Consider the following 27016-nt stretch of genomic DNA (forward strand, 5'->3'; position numbering starts at 1 on the left):
AAAAGACTAAAGAACAGATTAGGGAAAAAGAAAATATGTAAAAAGCTGATATATTTAACCCAGTCATATCAATAATGATATTAAGTGTAAAATGCCTAAACAAGAACTATATGATAGAATTTTCAGTTATAAAAGAAATGTTCCTTGTGTATATATAAGCTATATTGTCCACTGTGGATTTTCAACACTTGAACTGTGGCTAGGGTGACTGAACACCTGAATTGTTTACTTTATTTTAATTTATTCAAGTTTAAATTTTAACAGCCATATGTGGCTAGTGGTTACTGCATTAGACAGTGTAGATCTAAACAATCCAATAAGAAAGCAACAATTATCCGTCTAGATGAAAAAACAAAATTACATTATAGATTGTCTATAAGAGACTCTCTATACATGAAGATTCAAATTGAAAAGTAAAGGGTGGAAAAAATATGCTAAGCAAACATTATCAGAAATATGGAGTAGATATATGAATAATAGGAGAATGGATTTTAGTAGAAAAAATTAATAGAGATAGAGACATTTTGTAGTGATAAGAGATTAGATTTTCAAGAAGAAGTAACAATATTAATGTGCATACACTGATAACAGGGCTTCAAATTACACAAAGCAAAATCTTACGGGATTGTTGTGGTTTTAAAATATACCTACAAATTTTGTGATACTCTTCTTTCAAAAGGTGGAGGCTAATTCCCCATCCCTTATATGTGATCTATACTTATTATCCTACTTCTAATGAATAAAATTTGACAAAAGAGATGGTATGTGACCTTAGGACTGGGTCATAAGTGGCATTGTAGATTCCTCATTCCTTTTTCCCTCTCAGATCACATGCTTTAGGGCAAAGGCCTGAAACCTCCTGCCAACAACCGCTTTAGAATTGGATTCTCTAGCCCCATTATAGCCTGCTGGAGACTATAGCCCTGAGTAATGTCTTGTTGGAACCTCATGAGAGACCCATCCAAGTGAAGAAAACCACCCAAATGAATGATTCTGAATTGCTGATCCACAATAATTTTGAGATGATAAATGTTTATTATTTTAAACTTCTAAATGTGGGAGTAATTTGTTATAAAGCAATAGATAACTAATATAAGACTAGAAAGGTGAAATAGCAATATCAATAATTACAGTGATAAATTTCAATATTTATCTTTTTGTAATTGATAGAACAAATAAACAGCAAATGAGTAAGTATAAATACAACACTATCAACCAGTTTGACTTAATTAACCTTTACAGAACTCTCACCTGAGAATAGCAGAACATTGTTTTCAATTGAATATAGAACATTCACTAAGATAGACCATGTGTTAGAATAAAAAACAAGTCTCAATAAATTTAAATGTATTTAAATATATCCTCTGACCATAAGAGGCTGAAACTAGAAATTAATGACAATAAAATATCTAGAGAAACCTCAAAAAAATTAGATATTAACAGCTGTCTTAAACATCTCAACTGCTATAAAAAAATCATAGACTAGGTAGCTTACAAAGAACAGATATTTATTTCTCACTGTTTTGGAGATTTAGAAGTACAGGATCAAGGTGTCAGCACATTTGGTGTCTGGTGAGAACCTGCTTCCAGGTCTTTTTGTGGTGTCCTCACATGATGGAAGGGGCAAGGGGGCTCTCAAATCTCTTTTGTAAGAGTGCTACTCCTATTCATGAAGCACCATCCTTATGACCTAATCATTTCCCAAAGTCCTCACCTCCTAATACCATCATATTTAGGCATTAAGATTTCAATGCATGACTCTTGGGGAGATACAAACATTGAGACCACAGCGGCAACATACTGCAAAAGAACACATGTCAAAGAAGAAATCACAATAGAAATTTTAAAAAAAGATTTTGAATTGAACTAAATTTTTTTAATTCCAGATTTGTTAGTTGCAGTTAAGGCTATGCTTAGAGAAAAATTCAGCACTTTAGTAATCATTTAATAACCATTAATATAAAAGTGATATAAGTTATATAAGAAGGAAAGTCTATAATCAATGATCTGAGTTTTCACCATAAGAAGCTAAAAAGAAGAGTGAAGTAAACCTAAAATAAGTAGAATGAAGGAAAAGTTAAAGATATAAGGGGAAACCAATGAAACAGAAAATAGACCAAAAAAAAATCAATGAAACCAAAAGTTTATTCCTTGAAAAATGAATAGAATTGACAATCCTCTATAAAAAAGACTGATATAAAAGAATAGAGGAGACACAAATATTGGGGAGAAGAAGTCATTTACTACTGATAACATAGATATTAAATGGATAATAAATATCAATAACTTTATGGCAATAAATTTGATATCTTAGCCAAATATATTTTAAAAGATATGAATTATCAAATATGATACAAGAAAAAGTAGAAAATCATTGAATCATTCTCCATCTACTTAAAACATAGAATTTGTAACAAAAATTTTTCAGAAAAACAAACAAAACAAAACTGTGGGCCCAGAATGGTTTCACCAATAAGTTCTATAAAACACTTAGGGAGAAAATTGTAAAAATTCCATACAAACTCTTTCAAGAAGTACCACATTCCTACTAGTTATATAAGGCCAGCATTACTCTGATACCAAAACCAGATATAAATATTATAAGAAAAATTACTATAGACTAATATCCTTTATGAACATAGACCTAAAAATTCTTAATCAAATATTAGTAAATTGAAACTAGCAACGTATAATAGGGATAACCTATCGTGACAAATTGGGGTTTATGCCAGGACTGTGAGTTTGATTAACACTGAAAAATCAGTTACTGTAATTCACCAAATAGAGAAATAACCAAATAGAGGGAAAGTGTTTATTTAAATAGATGAAGAAAAAACATTGCCCAAATTTAATACTCTTTTGTCACAAAAACTTCAGCAGAAAAGAGGAACTTCCTCACTTCATAACAAGCACCTATTAAAAACCTATAACCATTACCATAATGGTGAATGAATGACTGCTTTCCCCTCTGATCAGAAATAAGGCAAAAATGTCCACTGTCACCACTATGTTCAACTTTATACTGGAGGTCACAGCCAGTGCAGTATGGCAAGGAAAAATATGAAAGACATATAGATTGAGAAAGAAGAAGTAAAATTTCTTATTTGTAGATGGCATGATCCTGTACATGAGGTATGCAAAGGCATCTATATATGAGCTACTTGAAGTGATTTTAACAATTTTTCTAGATCCAGTATATGTAATCAAAATCACTTGTATTACTAACAGCATGAAAAATTAAATTTAAAAGTACTGTTTATGATAGCATCCAAAAACATGAAACATTAAGAGGTAAATTTTAGGAAGTATGTTGAACACATACAAATTGAAAACCACAAAGCAATGCTTATAATATTGAAGATGTGAATAAATGGAAACATCTATATTTACAGATTGGAAGGCACACAACTGCTAAAATATCAATGTCCTCCCAAATTTATCTATAGATTGAACCCAATTGCAGTCAAACTCCCTACTACATTATTTCTGGGATTAGAAACTGACAAGCTGGCTTTAATAATTGCATGGAAATGCAATAGATCTAGAATAGACAAAAGAATTTAGTTTGTTAAAAAAAATTGTAGTATTTACATTACTTAACTTTGAGGTTACTATAAATCTGTAGTAATTAAGATAGTGATATTGGCATAAAATATCCTATATATATTTGGATATATGAAAAGAGAGTCCAAAAATAGGCCCACGTATGATCAATTGACTTATGAAAAAAGGGCCAGAGTAATCAGATGGGAAAATAATAATTCTCTCAACCAATGGTACTAAAATGAATGGATATCTGCATTTTTTTTTAAAAAAAAGGCCCTTATCTAAGGTCTTTACTTCACAGCAAACAGCAATAAATCATAAACCCAAGCCTATGAAGTCTCTAGGAAAAATAGAGAAGATAATATTCACAAATTTGAAGTAAAGATTTCTGAAATGGGACACAAAAACTATTAAGCATAAATGAAAAATCTAAATAAATTGAACTTAATCAGAATTAAGCACTTCTGTTCTGCTAAAGCAGATGTTGGCTTATAAACTGGCCCACTTATATGTACATGGAGAGCAAGGAGAGACTGAAGAAAAAGGCAAACCACTTAGGACTTGTAGGTGGCAGATTTAACAAGCAAATGAATTTACATGGAAGGCTTGTCTTGTGCGGCTGCAAGATGCATATATCTCCACACCCACCTGCTAGAATCTTTAAAGTTTATACGGAGGCCTTAGCCTGGTTCAGTCACATATGCTATCCAGATGATCTCAGCAACACATTACTATTTCAAGGGTGTGTCCTTGAGGCAGCTTCTAGTGGAGGGAAGGCAGGGAGGGAATGCACTTTCCAAGGATAGGGAAGGGAGCGAGGAGCCTCCAGTTGCCTGGGTCCAGTTAGTAGGTCAACCAGCAGTCTCGTTCTCCCAATAACCTCCTCCAGCAGCAGTTGAGAAACTGAAGAGTCAAGCCATAGGCTGAGAACAAATGTCCTATATCAAGTATATTTGACAAAGGATTTTTCTCCAGAATATATATTTAAATCTTATAACTTAATAATAATATGACAAATTAAACAATTAGAAAAAAATGGGAACATAAGATCTGAACAGATATTTCACAAAAGTCATAGAAATGCCTAGTAAGCCCATGAAAACATTTTCAGCATTACCAGAGAAATGTAAATGATAATGCCAGTGAGATTTTACCATGCAACCACTAGAGTCACTAAAAATAAATAATATTAGGTGTTGGCAAAAATGCAGAGCATCTGGAACTCTCATAGACTACTGGGGAAATTTAAAATAATATAACCATATTGTAAAACAGTTTTATAGTATTATCATTACATATGCACCAAAACCCCCAATAATATCACTCTCAGGAATTGAGGAATATAAGCATATGTCCACACAAACACTGTATTCAGATATTCATAGCAGCTTTATTCTTAATAGCTCAAAACTGAAACAATCCAAATGTACTTCAACAGGTAAATGTATAAGCAAATTGTGATATATACATATAATAGAATACTATTCAGCAACGAAAAGGAATACACTATTGGAATGAAGCAACAACATGGTTATACCACCAAAACATTGTACTGTTAAAAATGAGACACAAAAGACAATGATTTTTATTATTTAATTTGCATAAAATTTGTCAATAGCTAAAATTTTATATAAAATTTGTAAACAGTTAAAATAATCTATAGTGACAAAAGATCAGTGGTTGCCTGTTTCTAGGGGTAGTGGTAATGGGGGAATTACTGCAAAAGGGCAAGAAAGAAACTTTGGAGGAATGATAGAAATAGACTATATATTAATTGGGTTAATTGTCAAAAGGATGCCTATATTTTTTAAACATAGCAAGTGGATGCATTTATTTTGTGTAGATGTACCTCAATTAAGTTTATTTGAAACAAAATTAGCTCTGATAGTAATGGTTTTGTATCTTAATTTTAGTTAAATAATTTTGTATTTTTTCCTATGTCGAATCAAACAAGTAAAGTTGACAGCAGAGATCACAGTCTTATTCTCAAGGCCTGGGCCAGACTCCATTTTGCAACTTCTACAGAAAAGAAAAAAAAGTTTCCTAGCACTAATAGTGATAAAACTAGGGAAGATGGATAACATTGAGGGATATCCGTTTACTTCAGCACCTTTGGCCTCCTCGTAACTTCTCAGTCATCCAGGCCTTTTGGACAGTCTTGTCACTAATGTGGATCCCCTGGATACACAGTGCTCTCACACAACTTTGCCAGGCCTTTCTCAGGAGGTACATCTACTCAGCTTCGGTAAAGATCCTAGTTGTGCAGATTTCCCACAAATAATGCTTTTCTTATGGAGGGATTTTTTAGATCACGAAGTGCTTTCATATCAATTACTTCCTTTAATTTAAAAGAAGTTTAGCCAACAGAGCAAGCCAGTCCCTTCGCAGAGGGAAGGACCGCTATAAGGAGAGGCCTTTTCCACCGAGGACCCTTTAAGGGCGCGTGCGGGACGTCCGTGGGGCGAGGGCCCGGGAAGGGGGAGGGGGAGGGAGTGTCCTCTTTCTGCCCCCACCCTCCCGCGGAGGCCGAGCCAAAACCGGTGGGGGCTGTCTCCTCCTCTTACCCAGCAGCTGCTGCTCACTCAGCCAAGCCAGGGCCAGGGGATAGGGCGGCAGCGACTCCTCCAGCTCCTGAGAAGTGGATCCCCGCAGGGCTACCGCAATGCCTGGAGCCGCCGGGGTCCTCGTGGTCCTGCTGCTCAGCGGGGGCCTCGGGGGAGGCCAAGCGCAGCGCCCGCAGCAACAGCAGCAGCGGCGGCAGCCACCGGCGCATCAGCAAAGAGGTACAGTGGAGGCACGGACTCCAGGTTACACCGTTGGGGCCCCTCGGTGCTCGGTCCCTTCTTCTCGAAGTTGTTGTTCAGGCACCGCCTTCTTGCTTTGCACTAGGGGAGCGCGCTTTGGGGCGACAGGGGCTAAACTTGTTACAAGTTCACTTTCAACTCCCGGAGTTCACCGTGTAGGGGCGAACAGCCAGCCTCCCCCTAAATAACACGAAACGCTTTTCATCTTTCAGTCGTTTCTGAGAGGTCTTGTTATCACTATACATCCTGCAAATTGATTTTCAAAATCTTTACGATAGACAAACTTTTAACCACTTAAACATTTAAAAAAAGTTTCTCCAAATCAGACTCTATCCCTACAGAGAAAGGTTTCCCAAGCTGTGGTTCATCTTGGAGCTTTATGGGGGGCAGCTGATACATCTTTTTTATTTTAACGGACTTTGTTTCCAACTCTTTGAACAGGGTTTGTAAAAACATTAATATGTGGGTGTTTTTTTCCTTTTTTTTTTCTTTTTCTTTTCCTGTTTGTTTGTTTTCCTGGCAGTGGAGCCTCCAGCCTCATCTTTTCTTTACCCACATCCTAGTTTAGGTATCCTACTTTATTATAATGAAGTGTCTCCCCTTGCTTAGATGTAGATGAGAGCTCTATGTCATCTGTATTTTAATTAATACCACAGTGACCAGATACACACGTCATGGAACTTTGGAAGACAGTTGTACTTAATGTAACTCAAAATATTCTCATCAGAGCATCTTAATGTTTGTATGCATATCATCGTTTCTGAAACTCTTGGGAGACTTTGAAGAGTTGCTCTATGATCATGAATTTTACAAAAAGCACATATGCAGCGTTAAAAAAATAATTTACAATGCAGTATTTCAGCAGACATTTCTGTAAGTTGGAAAACATGTATCAAAGTAAAAAAACTTTTAAGAAATATCTGAGGTTTGATTTCAAATATCAAAATATTTACCCTAAGAGTAAAAAATCTGGAGATTAGTTGCTTTTGGAAGTTTTCATGAGGCTGAATCTGCCAAAATTTTGAAATACACTCATTCCTCTTTTAGTTAACTGGAATAAAGCTATGTCTAACAGTTCTGATGGTTTTTCTGCTTATAATCTAGTATTTCTAGCAGTACTATTTTACTTTAAAAGGAGTAAAAAAAATACTCTAAGCTCTTTGCTATAATGATAACTCCCTGATTAAAATTCCTAGAATAAAAATGACCTTAGGTTCACTATATAAATTTTGTCTTCTTCTATTTTTGCTTTTCCTTATCTGAGAAGTAAAATGGGGTCAATGTGGTTTAATTAATAGAATTTCTGAAACAGTGATTTTGAGAATATCTTTGGCAACTGATTTGTTTTAAATACTACTTTTAAATATTAACTTTGCTCAGTTATATGATATGCTTTAACAATACACAATACTTTAATACTGTTAGGCAGTTGGGAGTGAAGAGTCGAGGATCAGCAATTCTCTGTTCACTCGGAGTGGGCAGAAGCCAAAGCATGCAGAGCAGGGATCAAGTGGGCTCCTGACAATTTTCCCTAGCGTGTCCCCCATCCCCTTATACTCTTATTCTCTCTCCCCACCCCAGTTTTATTTGAGATAAAATTACTCTGATTTCTATGGTCTAGGTACAAGATGAAGTAAATAGAAGGGAGAGTTTATACTGCCATTCTGTTGAGAGATCACTTGAGCGTTATAAGCAATAAGTAATTCTATGCAAAATAAATATAATCTGCTACAGACTGCTATATTCTACACTCTGGTATCTATTACTGTATATTTTATAGATTATTTGCAGTATATTAAAAGACTAGCTCAAAGATAAATGGGTAAAACATATTAATATTAAAATTCTATATAAAATATATTTCATAATACCTTAAATTTGCATAGTGCTTTATAATTTAAAAATGCTTTGTATACATAAACTTATTTCACCTCTAGTCATTATTATTATTGTTGGACAAATTTAAAACCTGAGATTTACCTTTGATTTAAGTTCATGCAACTGATAATAACTTAATTTTTAACAACTAAGAGCACTTCTAGTATTGCTTTATGCTAAAGGGCACTGTATGCTAAAGTTCCTTTTTTATAGTACCAAGATTTCTTTCCATTTAATTTTTTGAGGCCATGTTTCCTTTTCAGTGCTGTTCTGTTAAAGCAAGCTCTCAGTGAACATGATTTGATATGAGTTTGATTAAAGAGGTGTTTTCTTGGCTATCATCAATTTTCTCTTTTCAGTTATACTAGCACTAACCTTCTTGGCCAAAAATTAATTGTTTAGAATGAGTTCTGTTTTCCCATATAGAGTGATGCCAATTTATTAATAATGTTGACATGAAGCAACCATTTTTAGGTGAAACCAAGTTAGAAATTTAACCAGATTTTTTGTTTTTAATTTTTTTCTTTGGAATTTTATGTAATTTCTAGAACATACTGAATTGTAGTATGAATAGCATTGACTCAGCAAGAATAATATTCCAAGGAAATTCCTTAACTAAATTTAAGATTGACAAAATAGAAAAATGATGTAGTCAAAGTGTTTCTGCATTTCAGCAAGGCAGTAGATAAAATCTTTTCCTGATATTTGTGTTAATAATACGTGGAATTGGATGTGTAATGGTAGGTAAATTGCAACTGACTGGAAATAGATTCTTCCCATCGACTATTACATAGTAGACAGGGTCAATCCACAAAGAAGACTCTAGGCATGTGACAAAGATTTCCTTATGTCAATTTGTCTTGGTAATGGCTTGATGGAAGACATAAAATCCAAGCTTATGACAACTTCAGATGAGCCAAAATTGATTCAGATGGCTAAACTGGTGAATAACAGATACAGGAATTTTAAAGGTCTTTTTAGCCTGACCCATGAACAGAACCTATGCGGAATTGGTTTTATTATTTGTATCCAGATGTTAAATAATTTCATTTTGTCCTCTTCTGGAAATTTGTTGTGTCCTTTATATTTACAGGAATGAGCACAAAGACAGGATGAAAAAGATAGTCTGAATTACAGCAAGTTCAACGTGAACATGTAGTGTGATGTGGTGACAGAAAAGTTAGCTTAATTTTATTAAAAAATCTTAGAAGCAGATAGATTTATTTGTTTAGATCACATTTGGGTGCTTCACTGACAAATGGATATAAATTCAGAGGAGGGAGAGCAGAAGTTAGGGGTCTGAAAAGATTTTCAGAGGAGGACTATTCCATGTAAAGATTGTTAATTTGGAGAAAGATTTAGGAAATCGTAAAAGGTATCCTCAAATTTTTGGAAGTGTTGTTACCAGGAAGAGAGGCTAAGATATTCTTTCTAAAGTCTGAACTTGGATCTATGGAAGATTAGGACAAAGAGGAAGATTTGGGTTAAATAAAATGAGAGGAAGCCTCCTCCCTCTCCCTACCCTTCCCTCTTCTGAGCTATTCAGAAATAACTGGGTTGTGTTGGAGCACTTAGCTTTTGGAAATATTCATGCAGTGATCAGATGTGCAACTTGTCAGAGATGATTGAGTATGGAATGCCTCTACAGAGAGGGAGTTAAAACTCATGAAGTCTCCAGTCCTTTTCCAAGTCCAAGATTCTAGTATTACATCTATTGTTTTCAGAATGCATACTTGCATTTGGACTTCTGAATTCTTAGAAAATGTCAAGAAGATATTAAGTGAATATAAATGTGTTTTTAGATGTCCTCTGGGATTTAAAATAAAAACATATTTGAGACAATCCTCACTCATGTTTGGCAAGAATATTTAAAAATTTAATGCAGAATTTCCACATTCCCATCAATTGCACGTTCTAAAACATCCTGTGCTGTAAAATGTGAGAACACTATAAATTACCTGAGAACTTTTCAGGGGATTTATTGTGGTCATAAACCTGGTACTGATTTTTTTTTTTTTGGTTATTTCTTTGCTCTGTATGTAACTTGTTGACTTTTTCACTACATACTGGCCTAATAATTTAATAAAAATGAGTTATAGCAGATGAAATGTATGGCTAAGAATAAGAACATATTCAGCATTGACTATTATATTATATGGATGTATTAGAATTTTAAAAAATGATATACACTTTATATTTTTAATCTCACATCAGTATATGTAAATTGCTAATCAATCTTATTCCTAAAAATTTTCTATTCTGAGATTTCCTGCAAAGTGATGAACTGAATCTATACCAAGAGTTGCTAGGGATTATGAAAAAATTGTACATGCTCTGCCAATTCTTTCTTCAGTTACTTGAGTTCCTGAAAGATGGGTTAACTGTCACCTACACTGTCATAACTATACTTTTTACCTTCTTTAGATATAATTATTTAAAAACTCAAATAGATGTCCCAAGTGTTCTACCCAGATATGACTGCATAAGAAAATGAGTTTGTATTTTATGGGAGGGATTTAGTTAAATAAAAATTTCTGAAGTAGTAGAATTTGGAATTCTTAACACCTTTCAACTATATTGCAATAGCTATGACTCAAAACAAGTTTACCTTTTAGTAGATTTCACATTCCAGTGTTTTCTCCATACCCATTTATCTAAAGCAGATCATTATCACTATTTTTCTATTCATACATTTCATAAATACTGATTACTCATCAACAGTGACTAGTGTTCTGGACTTTTCAACATAGACCACTAAGGCTGAATCACTGTTCCTTCTTTTAATTCAAATAGATTTAGCAGAATATAAAGAAATTCACTTAAATTTTCCATAAGGTCTCACATCTTCCTTCATAATCTGCTTTAGAATTATGGGACCACAATTCTGGGCCACAATGAAAGAGGAGGAATTGAGATTTATGGGTTCAGAATAGAGAAAAGTAACTTCAACCTAGCCTCTACATAACAAGATTAGTGGGGTGGCTAAAGTATAGAATCCAAAGGATGTATCAAATGGACACCTGAGTCCAGTAAACATTAGCTCTCCAGTAGGATTCTATCATGTGGGTAGAACATGGCTGGAAGACTTTCTGAGAGGGTAATTAAAAAAAACCCAAAAAACTGGTGACTCCAGGTCATCTGTCCAGTTTGCAGTAGGTCCTTACTTAGCAGCTAGAGACTGTGGAAAAGTTCAAGAATAAAACATTGTCAGTGATCAAACTGTTCAGCTTTTAATATGGACAGTTGGGGTTTGGGATTTGTGTAGAATCACAGCTTCGAAGTGGGTAGCTAAGTGGGAACTAAGGCAAAAGCCTAGTGGCAGTGAATGAGAAAACAAGGTAGAGGTTAGGGAAAGACAGAATTAGATCAGCACACAGTTCTCAAGACTCATACCAGGCTCAGTGTATGCCAGGTAGACAGAAAGAAGACTAATTCTGGTCTGTACTCATTGGTAAGACTGAGTTCAAAAGCCAGAATTTGTGCAGGAAATTGATGGGATTGGGCCTGTGTGTATTGGAATGTGGTTATTGAATGAATGTGTTCAGTGAATAAAAGAGACAAAAAAAATCTCTTTTCTTGTGGCGTTTATATTCTAGTTGAGGAGACAGAAATATGATAAATATAGAATGAGTAAGTAATATAATAAATACCGATAGTGTGTGGAATGTAGTGGGTGATGGATTTCTGGACAAATACAGCAGCGTAAGAGGTGTCAGAACTTTTAGGAGTGCAGGTTGACTGCTATTTTAGTTGTTTTGGATTTGTTATAGTAGGTCTTCCTCTTCCTTTTCTTCTTTTGTTCTCTTCTCTTGTGATTTGGTGACTCTCTTTAGTGTTTGTTTGCATTCCTTTTTCTTGTTCGTATGTATATCTATTATAGATTTTTGGTTTGTGTTTACCATAAGGTTTTGGTATAACACTCCGTATGTATATGTGATATTTTAAGTTGCTCATCTTTTATTTTCAAAAGTATTTTAAGTACCCTGCATTTGTACTCTTCTCCTTTCATGATTATGGTTTTTGATGTCACATTTTACATTTTTTTGTATGTCTTTTGACTGCTTATTATGGAAATGGATGATTTTACTACTAATGTCTTTTACTTGTCCTACTAGTTTGTGTGAGAATGGTTTCCTAGCTTTACTATAAGTTTGCCTTTACCTGGGAGCTTTTCCATTTTGTAATTTTCTTGTTTCTAGTTGCAGCCTTCTCTTTTCTGCCTAGAGAATTTCCTTTGGCATTTGTCACAAAGCTGGTTTCGTGATGCTGAATTCTTTTAGCTTTTGCTTGTTTGCAAAACTTTTGATTTCTCCATCAAATCTGAATGAGAGTCTTGCTGGATAGAGTATTCTTGGTTGTCGGTTTCCTCCTTTCATCATTTTACGTATTTCATGAGACTCCTGTCTGGCCTGCAGAGTTTTTGCTGAAAATTCAGCAGATAGTCTTACAGGAGTTCCTTTGTATGTTATTTGTTGCTTTTCCCTTAATGCTTTTAATATTCTCTCCTTATCTTTAATTTCTGACATTTTAATTATAATATGTCTTGGTGTGCTCTTCTTTGGGTTAATTCTTTATGGGACTCTCTGAGCTTCCTGGACTTGGGTGACTGTTTCCTTCCCAAGGTTAGGGAAGTTTTCAGCTATTATCTCTTCAAATATTTTCTTGGATCATTTCTTTCTTTCTTCTCCTTCTGGGATCCATCTAGTGAGAATGTTAGTGTGCTTCATATTGTCCCAGAGATCTCTTAAACTGTCTTCATTTCTTTTCATTCTTTTTTCTGTTCTGCAGTTGTGCTTTCCACTACTCTGTCTTCTAGCTCACTGATCCATTCTTCTGCCTCATTTAGTCTATTGTTGGTTCCTTCTAGTGTATTATTCATTTCAGTAATTGTATTCTTCAACTCTGGTTGGTTGTTTTATACTTTATAACTCTCTTCTATAAACTTTGCTCTATGTATCTGTTCTCTTCCTGAGCTCTCTGATAATCTTCATAATCATTACTCTGAACTCTTTCTTGGGTAGATTGCCTATCTCCTCATCACTTATTTCTTCTTCTAGGATTTTATCTTGTGCCTTTGCCTGGAACATATTCCTCTGCTGCCTCATTTTGTCCAGATTTCTATTTGTGTTTTTATGCAGGTTAGTTATATTTTTCGACCTTGGAGAAGTGGCCCTCTGTAGAAGATGTCCTGTGCATCCCAGCAGTGTACTTCCCTCTTGTCACCCAGGGGCCTATGGCCAGCTGGTCCCAGGGTAGTTTCTGGCCTTTATGTGTGGGCTTGTTTTGCAGGTTGTGAGATAAAAGTTTTCTAGGTGGGTGAGGCTGGTCTAGTGGCTGGTGCAAGCTTCCTCGTGAGAGAGGCTGGTGGCTGCCCACTGGTGAATGGAGCTGGGTATTGGCCCTCTGGTGGGCAGAGTCATGTATAGGGGTGTGTCTAGAGGCAGCTGTGGGGTCAGCCTTAGGCAATATCTGCTGGTGGATGAGGATATGTCCCCACCTAGTTAGTTGTTTGGCCTGATGTGTACCAGTTCTGCTGCCTATAGGCTATTGGGTGAGGTCAAGTCTCAGTGGGTGCTAACATACAAGCAAGATGTAAGCTTTCTGGAAGGAGAATTCATTCAGACTAACACCTCTGAATGGCCACCGCTGTGTCTATGCCCTCAGGGTGAGCCACAGCCACCCTACGTCTCTCCAGGAGACCCCCAAGCCTAGCGGGTACGTCTGGTCCAGCCTCCTGTGAAATTACTGCTTTTGTCCTTGATCCCAGCGAGTGTGAGATGTTCTGTGCGACCCTTAAGCTTATTGTCTCTGATTCCTGCAGTCCCGTGGAGCTCTGTAATCAAGCCCCATTGGTCTTCAAAGCATAACACTCTGGAGACTCTTCTTCGCAGTGCCAGATCCCCAGGCTGGGGAGCCTGATGTGGGTCTCAGAACTCTCACTTCCATGGGAGAACCTCTGCAATATAATTGTTCTCCAGTTTGTGGGTTGCCCACCCAGGAGGGTATGGGACCTGATTATATTGACGTCTGCCCCTCTTACCCGTCTTGTTGTGGTTTCTTTTTTAAGATTTTAGCTACAGAAGATACTTTCTCATAGTTTCGAGTCTTTTTTTTTCAATCACTAGTTGTTCTAAGGTCTAAGACACAATCAGAAGGCTCAGAGAAGTATGGGGGACAGAATCATTGTAAAGATTTTGCCTTTTAGTCTAAGTGAAAAGAATGATATTGAAGAGTTTTGAGCAGAATTAAATGAATGAATTAAATAGTAATTAATATTTCTTATCTCATGCAGGTTTTAATCCATCGGATTAGATAAATAATACAAATGTAGGATTATTTTAGATTCATCTCCTGCCCCAAACCTTTCACTCATATAGTATGTTTAAGTGACTCCATTCCAGGGTATTCCACCTCAACAATCTTATCATTAGAATGCTCAGATGCATCTTTGTAAAGCTTCTATTTTATTTTTTGTCTTTTGCCATCTCATTTCCATTCCATTATTAAAAGAATATCAATACCTCAAAACTACATAAATGCAAGGAATTTTTACATATCCTTTTATTTTGCCCCCATGTTCTTAGAAATATGCCATAGATTTCTTAGAGTATTTTTAATTAATATGCACATTAGAACAAATTATTAATGAACAAAATTAATTATTCATGACCCTATATGGATATATATATATATGTATATATATACACCTTGGAGTTCTCTTTTTTATTATTCATTTCAATATCAGAGCTAAAGTTTAGATACTGTTGTTAAAAATCACACAATGATGTTTTGATCTGATGACTCTTACAAAATGGACTTTGAAATGTTTTTCCGTTCAGAAACTTACTCTATTATCTGTTTGATTTTTATAACTTCTTTAAGGATCTCTGTAAGCCTTGCAGAAACCTTTGGAATTAAGTAAAGCAATTTTGGTCTGATTAAATTCTATGATTTAGAACAAATGTAGGTGAAGAAAATTGCATAGCTTCCCTCCCTCTCTTTCCCTTTCCTTCTTCCCTCCCTTTCTTCCTCTCTCTGCTCCTTCTTTCTCTTTTGTCTCTCCTTCATTTCTTCCTTCTCTCCCTGTTTCCCTTCCTTCTTTTTTCTTGTTTCCTTTAGTATCCTGATTGTGAATACAACATGGTTTTCAAAAACATGATTCTAACAAATATAACTTTTTAGAAGGTAGGAAAGACAAAACTTCACTTAAATCTTTCTTCTTATGAAAACCCCTGATAATTACTATCTAAAGATAGTTTTGTGGTATAATCTAAACTTATATGATGAGTTTAAAGCTAGATGGTTGCTTGACAAAGATCTATAATATGAATTAAAAAAAAATAAAAAAGACACAACAGTGTTTTTCCAGTCATCTTGAATGTGGATTTTAACATGGGAGCTTTATCCTATTTGGGCACATGACATTGAGAAAAAGACCATAGAGGACAGTCTATTAGTAGTTTATTACTCATAACACTGGCTTTCTGTAGCAGGCCTAGTCTAGTTCAAATAGCAAGTTAATCTATGTAAATTCTGAATGATGAAGACCTGAGCAACTATTTCCTGCCTGGCACTTGGGAAGGGCATCTTGTGCAATGTCAAGGATGTCTCTCCTTGCACGGGCCTCTAAATTGACCACCGGGTAGTGCACTTTCCCACAGCGCTTCCTTTAACTGCATTTCGAATGCCAGATGCTTTAGGCTGGCTTAATAGTATGTAGTGCATTGTGAGCGTTAACGTATTCATTTACATAGCAAAAGGTTTTAGTTGGTTAATATAATTATCCCTATTTTATAGAAGAATAGTTGTCTAGAAATTTGTCGAGGACAAATGCATGTCCCAATGCTAGTTTTAGAGAAATTAGAGTATGTTCCTGCTCCTGATTTTATGGATCCTAAGTTGTCATCTCTTTTGGAGTTTTAGGTCCTTCTTTATCTTCTGTAAAATACCTTAAAAAATCATATCTTTCTTTTCTAAATTATGTTAGTTGTCTAATTTGAAACCAGAGATTCATTAGGTATTATGAAAGAATAAGAAATATAAAATGTATAGTCTTTAAAACTTTTTCATTTAAACACACACACACACTACTTAAAACTATGCAGGAATACACACATATATTACTTAAAATTATGTATAAATTTAAAAGTATTCATCAAATTTTAGTCTTTAAATTCTTCAAATTTGGATTACTGGATATTAGACAATAAGAAAGTATTAATTGATTATTTTCTTTTTTGAAGTCTCCTTATAGAAATTACTTTAGCAGACTAGAAACATAATGATATTTATTATATAATAAATTCTTTAACAAAAGTAATCACTGTGTATGTCAGTGAATGAAAGGAGTAAGAGTCAAACAGATATACCTAAGAATCAGAGTAGAGTTAATTTCCAAATTCCGTTTGAAGAAGTGTAGAACACTAGCATCTTCATGAAAGGATTTAGAGTTCCATTTGAAGTTGAATCTCTCAGTTAAGATGGAAAATTTTGTAAGCCTTCTAGAGTTTGAGGATGTATATGTGTAGGTCTGTATGTGTGGCACTGGTATGTACGTATGTACTATTTGTAGTTTAACCCTCTCACAATTACCTAATTAGCATATTTTATACATTGCTATTTGATTTTTTTAATCATTAGATTTTCAATTTTATAAACAAAAATCTAGAATAAGGGAGTCTAAAAATTGAATTTGCAGAAAAGCCTAGTTGCCTTGATAAATTATTATGGACCGCTAAATTGTAAATGGAATCATTGTATTTTCCATGCCATAGCTGCACTGTTAAAACTCTAAGGTGTAATCCTTTTTATGTTGCTTGTAACATATAAAGTCCTATTCTAAAGGGGAAATGAGGTTAGAAGAGTTTGCCACATCAAATCTATTTTTTCCAAAAGCTTGTGTAGCTACCCCAATTTTCTGGTTTATTGCCTGCTATTCTGTTTTCAATTACTGAATGAGACTGAAAGTATGAAGGAAAACACAAAGTAGTGAGATTGTCATTTCAAGTCACTACTTCACCTCATTGGTTTGTTGTGAGGCGTATATAAAACAATGAATATAAAACATGGAGCATCTGTTAGGGCTTCAATAAATGTGAATTTTCAAAACCCTCAAGAAAAAAGAATTAAGTCTAAAAACTGTCTTGGTGCCAAGAAATTCTCTGGCTTAAAGCAGCATTTTTTTTTTTTCCCAACACTGTGGTACACCAAACTCTGCTGAGATTGTTTATGAAGGTATTTGCTCATATACTTGAAAACACAAATGTATGAATTCTATTTTAATTGGAATTTGTGTTGTAGTAGTTTCCTATTCTGAACTTCATGGCTTAACTTAACAAAAATATTCTTATTAACATATATTTCTTTATGTCTTTAATTTCAGTATACATTCCTCCACTTTAGAGATAACTTTGAATAGTAGGAAAAATATAGACTTGGGAGAGGAAAAGAATTGGATTCACAGCCAAGCTATCGTTTTTCTTACTGAGAGCAAAACACTGAGTCAACAGAGTTTAGATTTCCTTTAAATTAAAGTAGAATTAAGCTAGATAATATATATGAAAATATTTGGCAACTGATCAGTAAATATTAGCTAGTTTCTTCTTTCTCCTTTATTGTTTGATCACAAAGCTCAAAAATGATAATTGTAGTGCATATGACATCCCTTTTGCTTAAGAAGAGCCAAACACTCTAAAAGTTTTGTTGAGTACATCCTAAGAGATTATAGATAGTAAACTATTTATGTCACTGCAGAGAGATTGACGGATTCTATCAAGGTCCATGACAAGTCAGTAACAGAGATACGAAGAACACAAAGTCCTATAATTAGCTAATAGTTATGTTAGTAGCTTAATGTGAGACATGATTTAAACAGGCAACAGAATGGAAATTTTAGCAATGCTTTGTGGCTATTTATACTTCAAATATGATATAATAAACATTTTTTTGGAATTGTTTTTTGAAGATTTTTTAAAGAATTTGTTTTTAAGAGTTATTTTAATGTATATAATGTGTTGGAAAAATGTATGGCACATAGTAAGTGCTTCATAAAGATTAATTATTATTTCAGCCTATGAAGCACACGTTGTTACTAACATCTGCATGGGTAAAGATGACAATTCAGCATGTTTGACACCCAATGGAACATAATTTCAGGATGGCCTTCAGTGGAAAGTATAATAGGATTGTAGAAAAGCTCTCAATATAGAACCTCTATTTTGGACGCTCTCTACTTACTAAGGTAAAAAAAAAAAAAGTCTTGGCACACATTATTTAATACCAACCTGAATAGGGAGAATTTTTAGTGTGTCTACCTGTGTATTAAATCTAATGATAAATTTCTGGAGAAAAACAAAAGCAAAAACAAAAGCAAAAGCAAAATCTACCTCAGAAAATCATATAACCCCAACAGATCTCTAGGGAAACCTACTTTGCTATACTTGGAAACATCAGAATTTGAAAAAAAAAAGTTAAACAAAATTCTTCCTATAGGTCCTTTCCTACCCCAAAAGTTTCAATCATGTTTAACATGTTTAACAACTATCCAATTTTTCATTCTGGTACATTAAAAAAAAATTACTGAATTTGTGACTGGAACTCCATGATACAAGTTTTGCCTTCAGCCTCTGCTAAAGCTATGAGCTTAACCTATAGAATGGTCATTTGACTATCTGAGACTCAATTTCCATCTAAAAAAAGTGAGAATCCAATGTTCAAATCTACCTCTTAGGGTTGTTATAAGGGTTAAATAAAATGTGCCATAAAAATAATATCATTAATAATACTGCTCATTATCACAACAAATGATAGGTTTGGCCAAAGACATTGTTGGTTTATGAAGTTTTTCTCCACCCGTCTCTTTGATTTTTTTCTCTCCCAGTGGTTTTTAATACATTTCGTTCTTCTATATTGAGAACCATGGCCCATCATCTTTCCATTTTTTTTTCCTTTTTGCCACATGCCTCCCACTAACAGAAAAAATTATTTGGTCTGGAAAGGAAATATTAAAATGCATATCCTGTCTTTACTGGTTTTGAGATAGATTTAGATGTACTTTATATGTAGACAATGGTATATTTAAAAATACTTTAAAATACTTTTTCATTTCTCTTTATTATCTCCCCCAAGCTTGTACAAAATGTTTTTCACTCAACTTTCAAGGACTAATTTATCCATGGGCTTCCTGACAGGTGCTACCTAAGATGTGCTGAGAAAGCAACATTATCCTAAAGTTCCTTATCTATCTAGGATTTGAAATTTTATCTTTAGATATTCATTCCTTTGGACAAAATATTCCCCTCTCAGGCCATTTTCCAGATCCTAAAAGATCCATACTTTTTTTCTTTTAAATTAATGAATGACTGTGTTTAGACTCTTTTGAAAATAATTCCATAGATTAGGTCAAAATTGTATTTAATGACTCTGTCCTGTTTATGATTTTCAATTATGTAATAATTTGAAAGACCAATCCAGTCTTATTTCAGATATACTTCAAGAGCTGTTGGTATTTTAGGGAGCTAGAAGGGCATACAATTAATTAGTTCTTTCAAGATGTTCAGCTATGTAACTGTTAGAAATTAATAAGGAAAGTTTCACAATGATTAGACTTTTGTCTTTTATTTGTATTTATTATATTATGTCTTGTCTCCAGTCTGGCATATGGTAGGCACACAATAAAAAAAATTATAAATGAATGAAGCCACTTTTTAAATTCAGATCAAAAGAGTTAACCTTTGAAAATTTTTGTACATGTACTATTTTTCCTAATGCTTTCATAATTTGAATGAATATTTTTATAAGATATACATTTCCACAAATACCAAAAGATAGTTTGCACAGATACAAGATATGCTTATAAATAGCACTTAGGTGATAAATACAATATTTTAGAAATATTTTAGAATACATTATTTTGCTTCTGAGATATACATATACATAAAATTTTTTTCCTAAGAATATTCCAGTAAAAACTGAGCAATTTTTAAGTTTTGGATGAGGATTGTGTATTTCTTGGCTTAGTCAGAACTTTTCTGTATGTGAGACCTTTTTTGATGAGAATTATAATACGTAAGATTTAAATGTCCATTCAAGATGTAAATTCTAGGGATAAAATATAGATAACTCACATACGGTGACTTGATTGACATCTGTTTCCATTTTTCTTTTGTGTGTGTGTATTTTTTTTTTTTTGGATATCGCTGTAGTCTTTTTTATTTCTGAAGAAAAGTGCTTTTTAAAAATATTCACCAGGACTTCACAATATTTCAAATAATGCATGTACTGTACTCCTAAGTGTGGTCTCTTTTTGGAGTTAACAATAAAAATGGTGATCTTTTAGAATTAATAAAAGAAATTTGCAGTTCAAGAGACATGGTACCTGTATTCTCCTTATTTCAAAAATGGAACTCTAATGTTAGGCAAGGCAGAGCTGATTTTGTTTTGTTACTACTTTATTCTCTGCATAGCCTAGATGCTAGCACAGAAAGTGGTAACAATGAATACTGAATGGTGAAATAATAGAAAAAGGAGAGCTAACTTGTAGGAAAGAATAGAGATTATTAAGAATATGATGCAATCCAAAGTAGACAGTTAAAATTTTTACTCGAGTACAGAAAAGGGAACCAAAAATAGAATTTGCCAAGACATGAAGGAAAGTTGTAAGATCACGGAATGCTAAAACATGATGTTCCAATTAAATATTTAAATATTAGTGATGCTTCTAAGAGTTTACCAGCTATGATTAAATATATGATAGACACTACTGTTCAAGGCTTCCCCCCCAGTTTCCTTCTTAACTCCTCCACACTTTCCAAGCTCACCACTTGGAAAAGATTCCCTCTTTACTTTTTCCTAATTAATCTGTAATTTTTTTTTTCGAAAAGATAATTTTCACCCTCTATGCCTTTACTGAGCTCTTTATACCATCAAGAAACCACCCCCTTTCCTCAGCACTCCCTACTTTTGATCACTTGACATTCTCTTCTACTTTCAAAGTGGAGTTCAATACTAATTTCCTCCACGTCCTCAGTGATGAATCCACCTGTGTCTTTTGAATGCTGTCACTTTATCCCATATATCATTATATGGGGTGTAAAGATATTCATCATATTGTATACTTGGCTTTTTTCTTGGTTTTCTTGCTTGAGTTAATGTGTTTATGAGCTGAGAGTGTGGGAAGGGAAGAAATTTGTGTTGAAGTTAGATGTGTTTCCTTTTTAATACCAACTGGAGCACTGGAGATTGAATTCTGGATGGACTCACCAGGTCATGGCAACATTTTCAAGTGAGGATTTATTAAAGGGAATAGAAAATCGGCATGCCACTCTAATTTTTATTCTCTTGGTATATAGTCTTCATAGATAAATAAAGAGTAAAGTTATTGAAAAGACAATATAAATGAAATAATGAAACTGCAGTCCCATAGAATTATTAGCATACTAGCAAATTTCTTTCAAGTTAAATATTTTACTACAAATGGGAGTTAATATTAAACACTTTAAAAATTTCTCTTCAGCGATTAGCTAGTATAGTTTTCAAATAAAGAAGATCCTATAAACTAATTTTCTAAATTAAAGTAACTATATAATATAGTTATGATTTCCATGGAGAGATAAAATCAAATCCTTTCTGATGGCTTTAATTACAGCCCCCTTTTCCACCATGCTGCTATCATATGCTTACATTTGTGTAGCATCTGGTGTCTAGGATGTTTTGTGTCATCACCAACTCTATGCCTCTACACAAAACATTTGAGTATAGTGTTATATATATCAGAGTATTCCTACAATTGGAGTAAAGTGGGAGAGGGAGCGGGTCAGTACTTAAAATGAATAGCTTAGCTTGATAAAAATAAGAATGGATAGAGGTAGAATCGCAGATTTTCTAAATCCCAGGCATGCATTTCAGTTCCATATAAATTCTTCTTTCTAATATAGAAAGTAGCAGTTTTTTTAAAAGGAGAAATATAATATGAAAATTGCCGCATTATAACAATATTAAAGCAGGGTAGGGTTATGCTTTTTTAAAATTGACTCTGGATGATCTATAACGTTTTTTTTTATTCAGTCAAAAAAGGTTGCTTTCTCATGTACTCCATTCATTTTATCTGTGTCTTTAAGATAATTCTTACCCCTTCCATAACTGAAGTGTTTAATTCTTTTATTGTTTACATTCTATTCATGAATATGACCAGACACAACTTAGAATATGCATAGTATACTGTTTTACATTCATACACATGTATTTTCCATCTTTCTTGATAGACTTGTATATGGTTTCATATATTAGAGAATTTTAAACTGAATTTATTATAATTCACTGAGTAAAATATTGATGTTAAATTCTAATGTTATTTTGAACATTCCTTTGAGAGATATTGGAGAGTTACAGTGAACTCATCATTTCACCAAGATTTCTTTGTAATAAGATATTCACCATTACTGGAATTATATTTTGTGCATTATATTCCATTGACGTAATTTTAAACTTCCATTCTACTTCACTATAAATGGAGTTTCATTATATCCGACTCCACAATAAGTGGGCTACAGTAACGTTGACATTTAGTAAAATTATAGATCTTACTGTCTTTGTACACTCTGCATTAAAATGCATTATGTGTGCTTTCAATTCTGTTTCAAAGAAATTACTATTGATTTACATAGTTGTTGTATGGAAGAATTCTTTTAAACTCCATTGCTAGATTTCATGGTGGCTTTTTTTTTTCCTTTCTGAAATCATTTGAAAATATTTCTTAGTGTATTTGCAACTACTGGATAAAAATGAGATAAAACTTACGGATTGTAAGTATATTTGTGCAAGTTTTCTTTAACAGTAAGTCTTTATAAAGCCTTTGTGGCTCTTAAGCTGTAATTGTAGCTTTCTCCTGTAACTTTCTTTTATTCTATACTTATATTATGAAAGCTATTGTAGAAAACTAAGTATTTTACATAGTGCTGAGAACGCCTTTCTCTTTTAAAGAGTGAAATTAAAATATTTCTTTTGTTTCAAGCTCAGGGGAAAAAGCTTGGTGAGAATAGGATCTTTCATCTGGATACGTGTTTCTGGGATTTGATGGCAGTGCTATTGCTGTGGAGGCTGGGGGAAAAGGAGTTGGGCTGAAGAAGGTGACAAAGACAATGGACTTTGGTTCTAAGAGGCCTGGTATTGAAATCTCTTCATCGTTCACCCTAGAAAATCTCAGATGTAGGCATCCAGCTGGAAGTAATCCCTTGTTTTGGTCAGAGAGGTCCTTAGAGTGCCAGAACCAAAGGGGGAATTGCCCTAGAATAGTCTCAAAGCCATTAATTGTAGAACCATTTCCTCAAGGGTTAGAGACCCAGAGAGGATCAAAGCCTAGGACACACCTGTGCAGTTCAGATTGATGGGCGGAACATTTTAAATTCATCCAGGTTAAGATCACCTGCCACATCTATGCTTAAACCTTACCACATGTCCTCTTCTTTCCACTCTTTCTGTTCTTTCTGTGGGGAGAAAAGGGTCACAGAGTTAGTAAGAGTTAGTAGCTACCTTAAGAGACAGCTTTATATTTCATCATTATGCCACCCACAGCCTTAGTTTTCCAGCTTGGTTTGGGGCATCCTGTTTGTAACTTACTTTAACAGATTTGGAATAAAGATGCTTTGACAACAGTTTAGATGAACAGTTTTAATTCCACAATAAAGTGATTGAGAGAATCGTTCCTTTGTCTTTATCTCCCAAGATAACAGTATCTGGAGGCCAGATTTCCTGCTGAGTTCCTTAGCATTATTGCCAGGTCAGAAACTAGGCATATTAACGTGAAACATGTTGTTCTGCATCTGGAAGCCAGAATATAATAAGCATTGTTAATTTAGTTAAAGAAAAAGACAGCTGTTTAAGATTAGCCTTCTTGTATATGTGTGGGAGTTAACAGAATAAAGCCTCTTTCCCAAGACATGTTTTTCTTTTGCTTGTTTGCAAATTTTAATTGATGAAGGAATTAATGAGGTAAATGAAATAATAGACTATTTTATAGTTTTAGTTGGAAATTGGTTGAGAGGTACTCATCTGAATGCTGCTGTAAAGTTCTAGAAACCAAATAATTTTTGAAATCTATCTATACTTTATATTCTGGGTCATGGTTTCCTGTAGTATAACTATTAAGTCAGATAAAGCAACTTTATTTCCAAAACCAACCTTCATGTTAACCATTATTTAGAACCCTGGTAGAAATGCCATCTTACAGTTAAAGCAATATTGTTTTCTGATATGTATTTTGATAATTATCTACATTACATGCATTTATGTAGATGTGTGTAATGAAGTTTCTTTGGAAAATATAATTTGTTGAATTTAAACCTCATTTCCATTTAGCTTTCACAAGCTTTAACTGTTTTTCTATTCTAGCAAAGGGGTAAGACCAATAAGACATTTTATTCACTTTATTTCTACTATTCCTGAGATCCCTGGGGATTGGTCTTATGGTTACCATTCTAGAGAATTAGACTGAGAAAATGAAACTCATATGGACTGTGAAATATTTACAATATGACATAAAGGCATAATCTCTTTTTTAACAACTTTTTTTGAAATATAATTTGCATACAAGATAAAATTCACACAGAAGTACCTTTAGATGACCTTTGACAAATGTAACTATCACATATAACTCTCTGACCTGGTGAGAAATAGACTATCCCACTTTCCCAAAAAGGCCCTGCTTGCTCTTTTCAGTCCCACAACCTCTTATCTGGTTAGTTTCATCTCTTCTAGAATTTCCTTTATATGAATCACCAACTATGTACGTTTTGTGTCTGCCTTCTTTCGCTCAGCCTAAGGTCTGAAAAAATTCCACATTTTTGTGTTCATCAATATTTTGTTTCTTGTAATTGCTAAGAATTTCCAATGTATGAATGTCTCAATTTTAAATTTAACACCTATTGATGACTTTTAGACAGTTTTCAGTTTTTAGCTATTATGAATAAATTTACTGTATATGAGTCATGTACAGGTCTTTCTATGGACATATGTTTTTACTGCTCATATTTATCTAGGAGTGGAATTACTGGGTTGCATGGTAAATATACATTTAATTTTATAAGAATGGGAAAGATATTTTCCAAAGTGGTTGTATTGTTTTACTTTTCTAAAACAAAAGACATTATCTTAAACTAGTGATATTTATTACTTCCAGAAACATTAATGTTTGGTAAGCAAAATTTTGGGGTAAGGAATGATATTGTAATTGGTCATTTTTCTATTTACTTCTTTCTTTCTCTTTTGTTTAGAAAAACTATAAAAAATAAGGAAAAAAATTGCTCTATTTGGGAAGATTTTATTCTTTAGGAGGCTTTCTGGTAAATTTAAGATTTCTTAAAATTCTACGTAGGCGTACAAAACAGAGTAAAATGCTTTGTTCAACTTTTAAAGTACGTTATTGGCCGTCTTATCTAACTGCTTTTATGTACTATGGTCATGCGTAAAGCAATGATAATAATATTAATGGGAAAAGATAAATCCCAATTTATTCATTAAATATAAGTTTGTTGAACATTTACTATGAGTAAGAAAAGGTTTTCTATATAATACATACAAAGATGTGCAAGGCATATTTTTTTCCTGCAAGAATTTTGTAAGTAGAGAAGAAAACTAAATGTGTATATACAATGAAATTAATACAGGAAGTATGTAGGTGGAAAGGGGTTTAATAAATTTATTTAAAATATTTTAAAAGTAGAAAGAGTTCTGTCTCATAGGAGTAGAGACAATTTCACAGAGAAGATGAAATTTAGCTGAGCCTAATAGGAGAGAAGAATTTTAATGGGCAGATGAGGAAAAGAGCAGTTCATGAGAGGGAAGAGTGAGTTATGGGGTATGTCTGTTCAGAGAGGCAGTAAGTTAAACAGAATTGATGAACTAGGAGAGCAAAGGATGAAGTGTAGGGTTACTATTCTGTAAGGAAACAGGTTAGTTTGCAATGAGAGAAAGGGAAGCTCAAAATTAAATTTTGAAAATGTATCTACTCGGAGAGGTTATGAAAACTAAAGGTGAGGTCGGGTGAAGTCTGGAAGGTGTGAGAAAGGTCATCACTATGTGAGCATGTTAGCACTGCTAAGTGGCTGGAGACTTTTTTAACTTACAAATTTCACTTTTTTAGTAACTTTTCAAATTTGATGACTCTAGCCAAAGAAAAAGACATGCCATCATTGATTTAACCAGTTATTATCATGCTTTATATGGCTGGTGTACTTTTTCTTTAAATGACACATTCATATGAAAAAAAGATCAGTTTTACTCTACCCAGGCTGCTTTTCACATTGGATAAACATCCACAGGAACTTAAGCTATCTCTTTACCTCAGTTGTTTAGATAACTTTAATAAGTTAGTTTCACTAATTATTTAACAAGAGGTATTTTAATAGAAAATTCCTTTTAAAATTGTGCACATGTAGCTTATTGAGATATGATAACTAAAGTTACTGTACTTTTACCTCTGGAATCTGATTTGTGGTTGTTGTCTACACTATATTTTAGAGCGGCAGTAATAGAGCAATCAGAATTAAGCTCTCGGAGCAGATTACACATGCTTATTAACAATAAAATATAGTCAAAATATACCAGACATAAACATAATTTTATGTAATGAAATTACCTCAGCACATAGTTAATCTAAATTAAATGAGTTTATAATTGAGGTTTATGTGCAAGGAAAAGGAAAATTTATCTGTTATGTAGACTGTATATGTTTTTAATATCACAGCCAAAGTTTTAGGTATCCTCTGAGAGTGAGTGTGGGTGCTGTAAATTGT

At 33.8% G+C, this 27016-nt stretch overlaps 1 protein-coding gene across 1 annotated transcript in view; it reads left to right on the plus strand.

Annotated features, from left to right (window-relative positions):
* The first annotated feature begins 6091 nt into the window (after positions 1–6091).
* Positions 6092–27016, plus strand: part of LAMA2 (laminin subunit alpha 2) — a 518385-nt gene continuing 497460 nt past the window's right edge. Inside the window, exon 1 of the mRNA XM_072965855.1 lies at positions 6092–6329. Coding sequence (XP_072821956.1) covers positions 6209–6329 — 121 coding nt within the window. The 5' untranslated portion in view covers positions 6092–6208. The remainder of the gene's footprint in view (positions 6330–27016) is intronic.

Source organism: Vicugna pacos, chromosome 8 (genome assembly GCF_048564905.1).
Source record: "Vicugna pacos chromosome 8, VicPac4, whole genome shotgun sequence".
NCBI classification, from domain to species: domain Eukaryota; kingdom Metazoa; phylum Chordata; class Mammalia; order Artiodactyla; family Camelidae; genus Vicugna; species Vicugna pacos.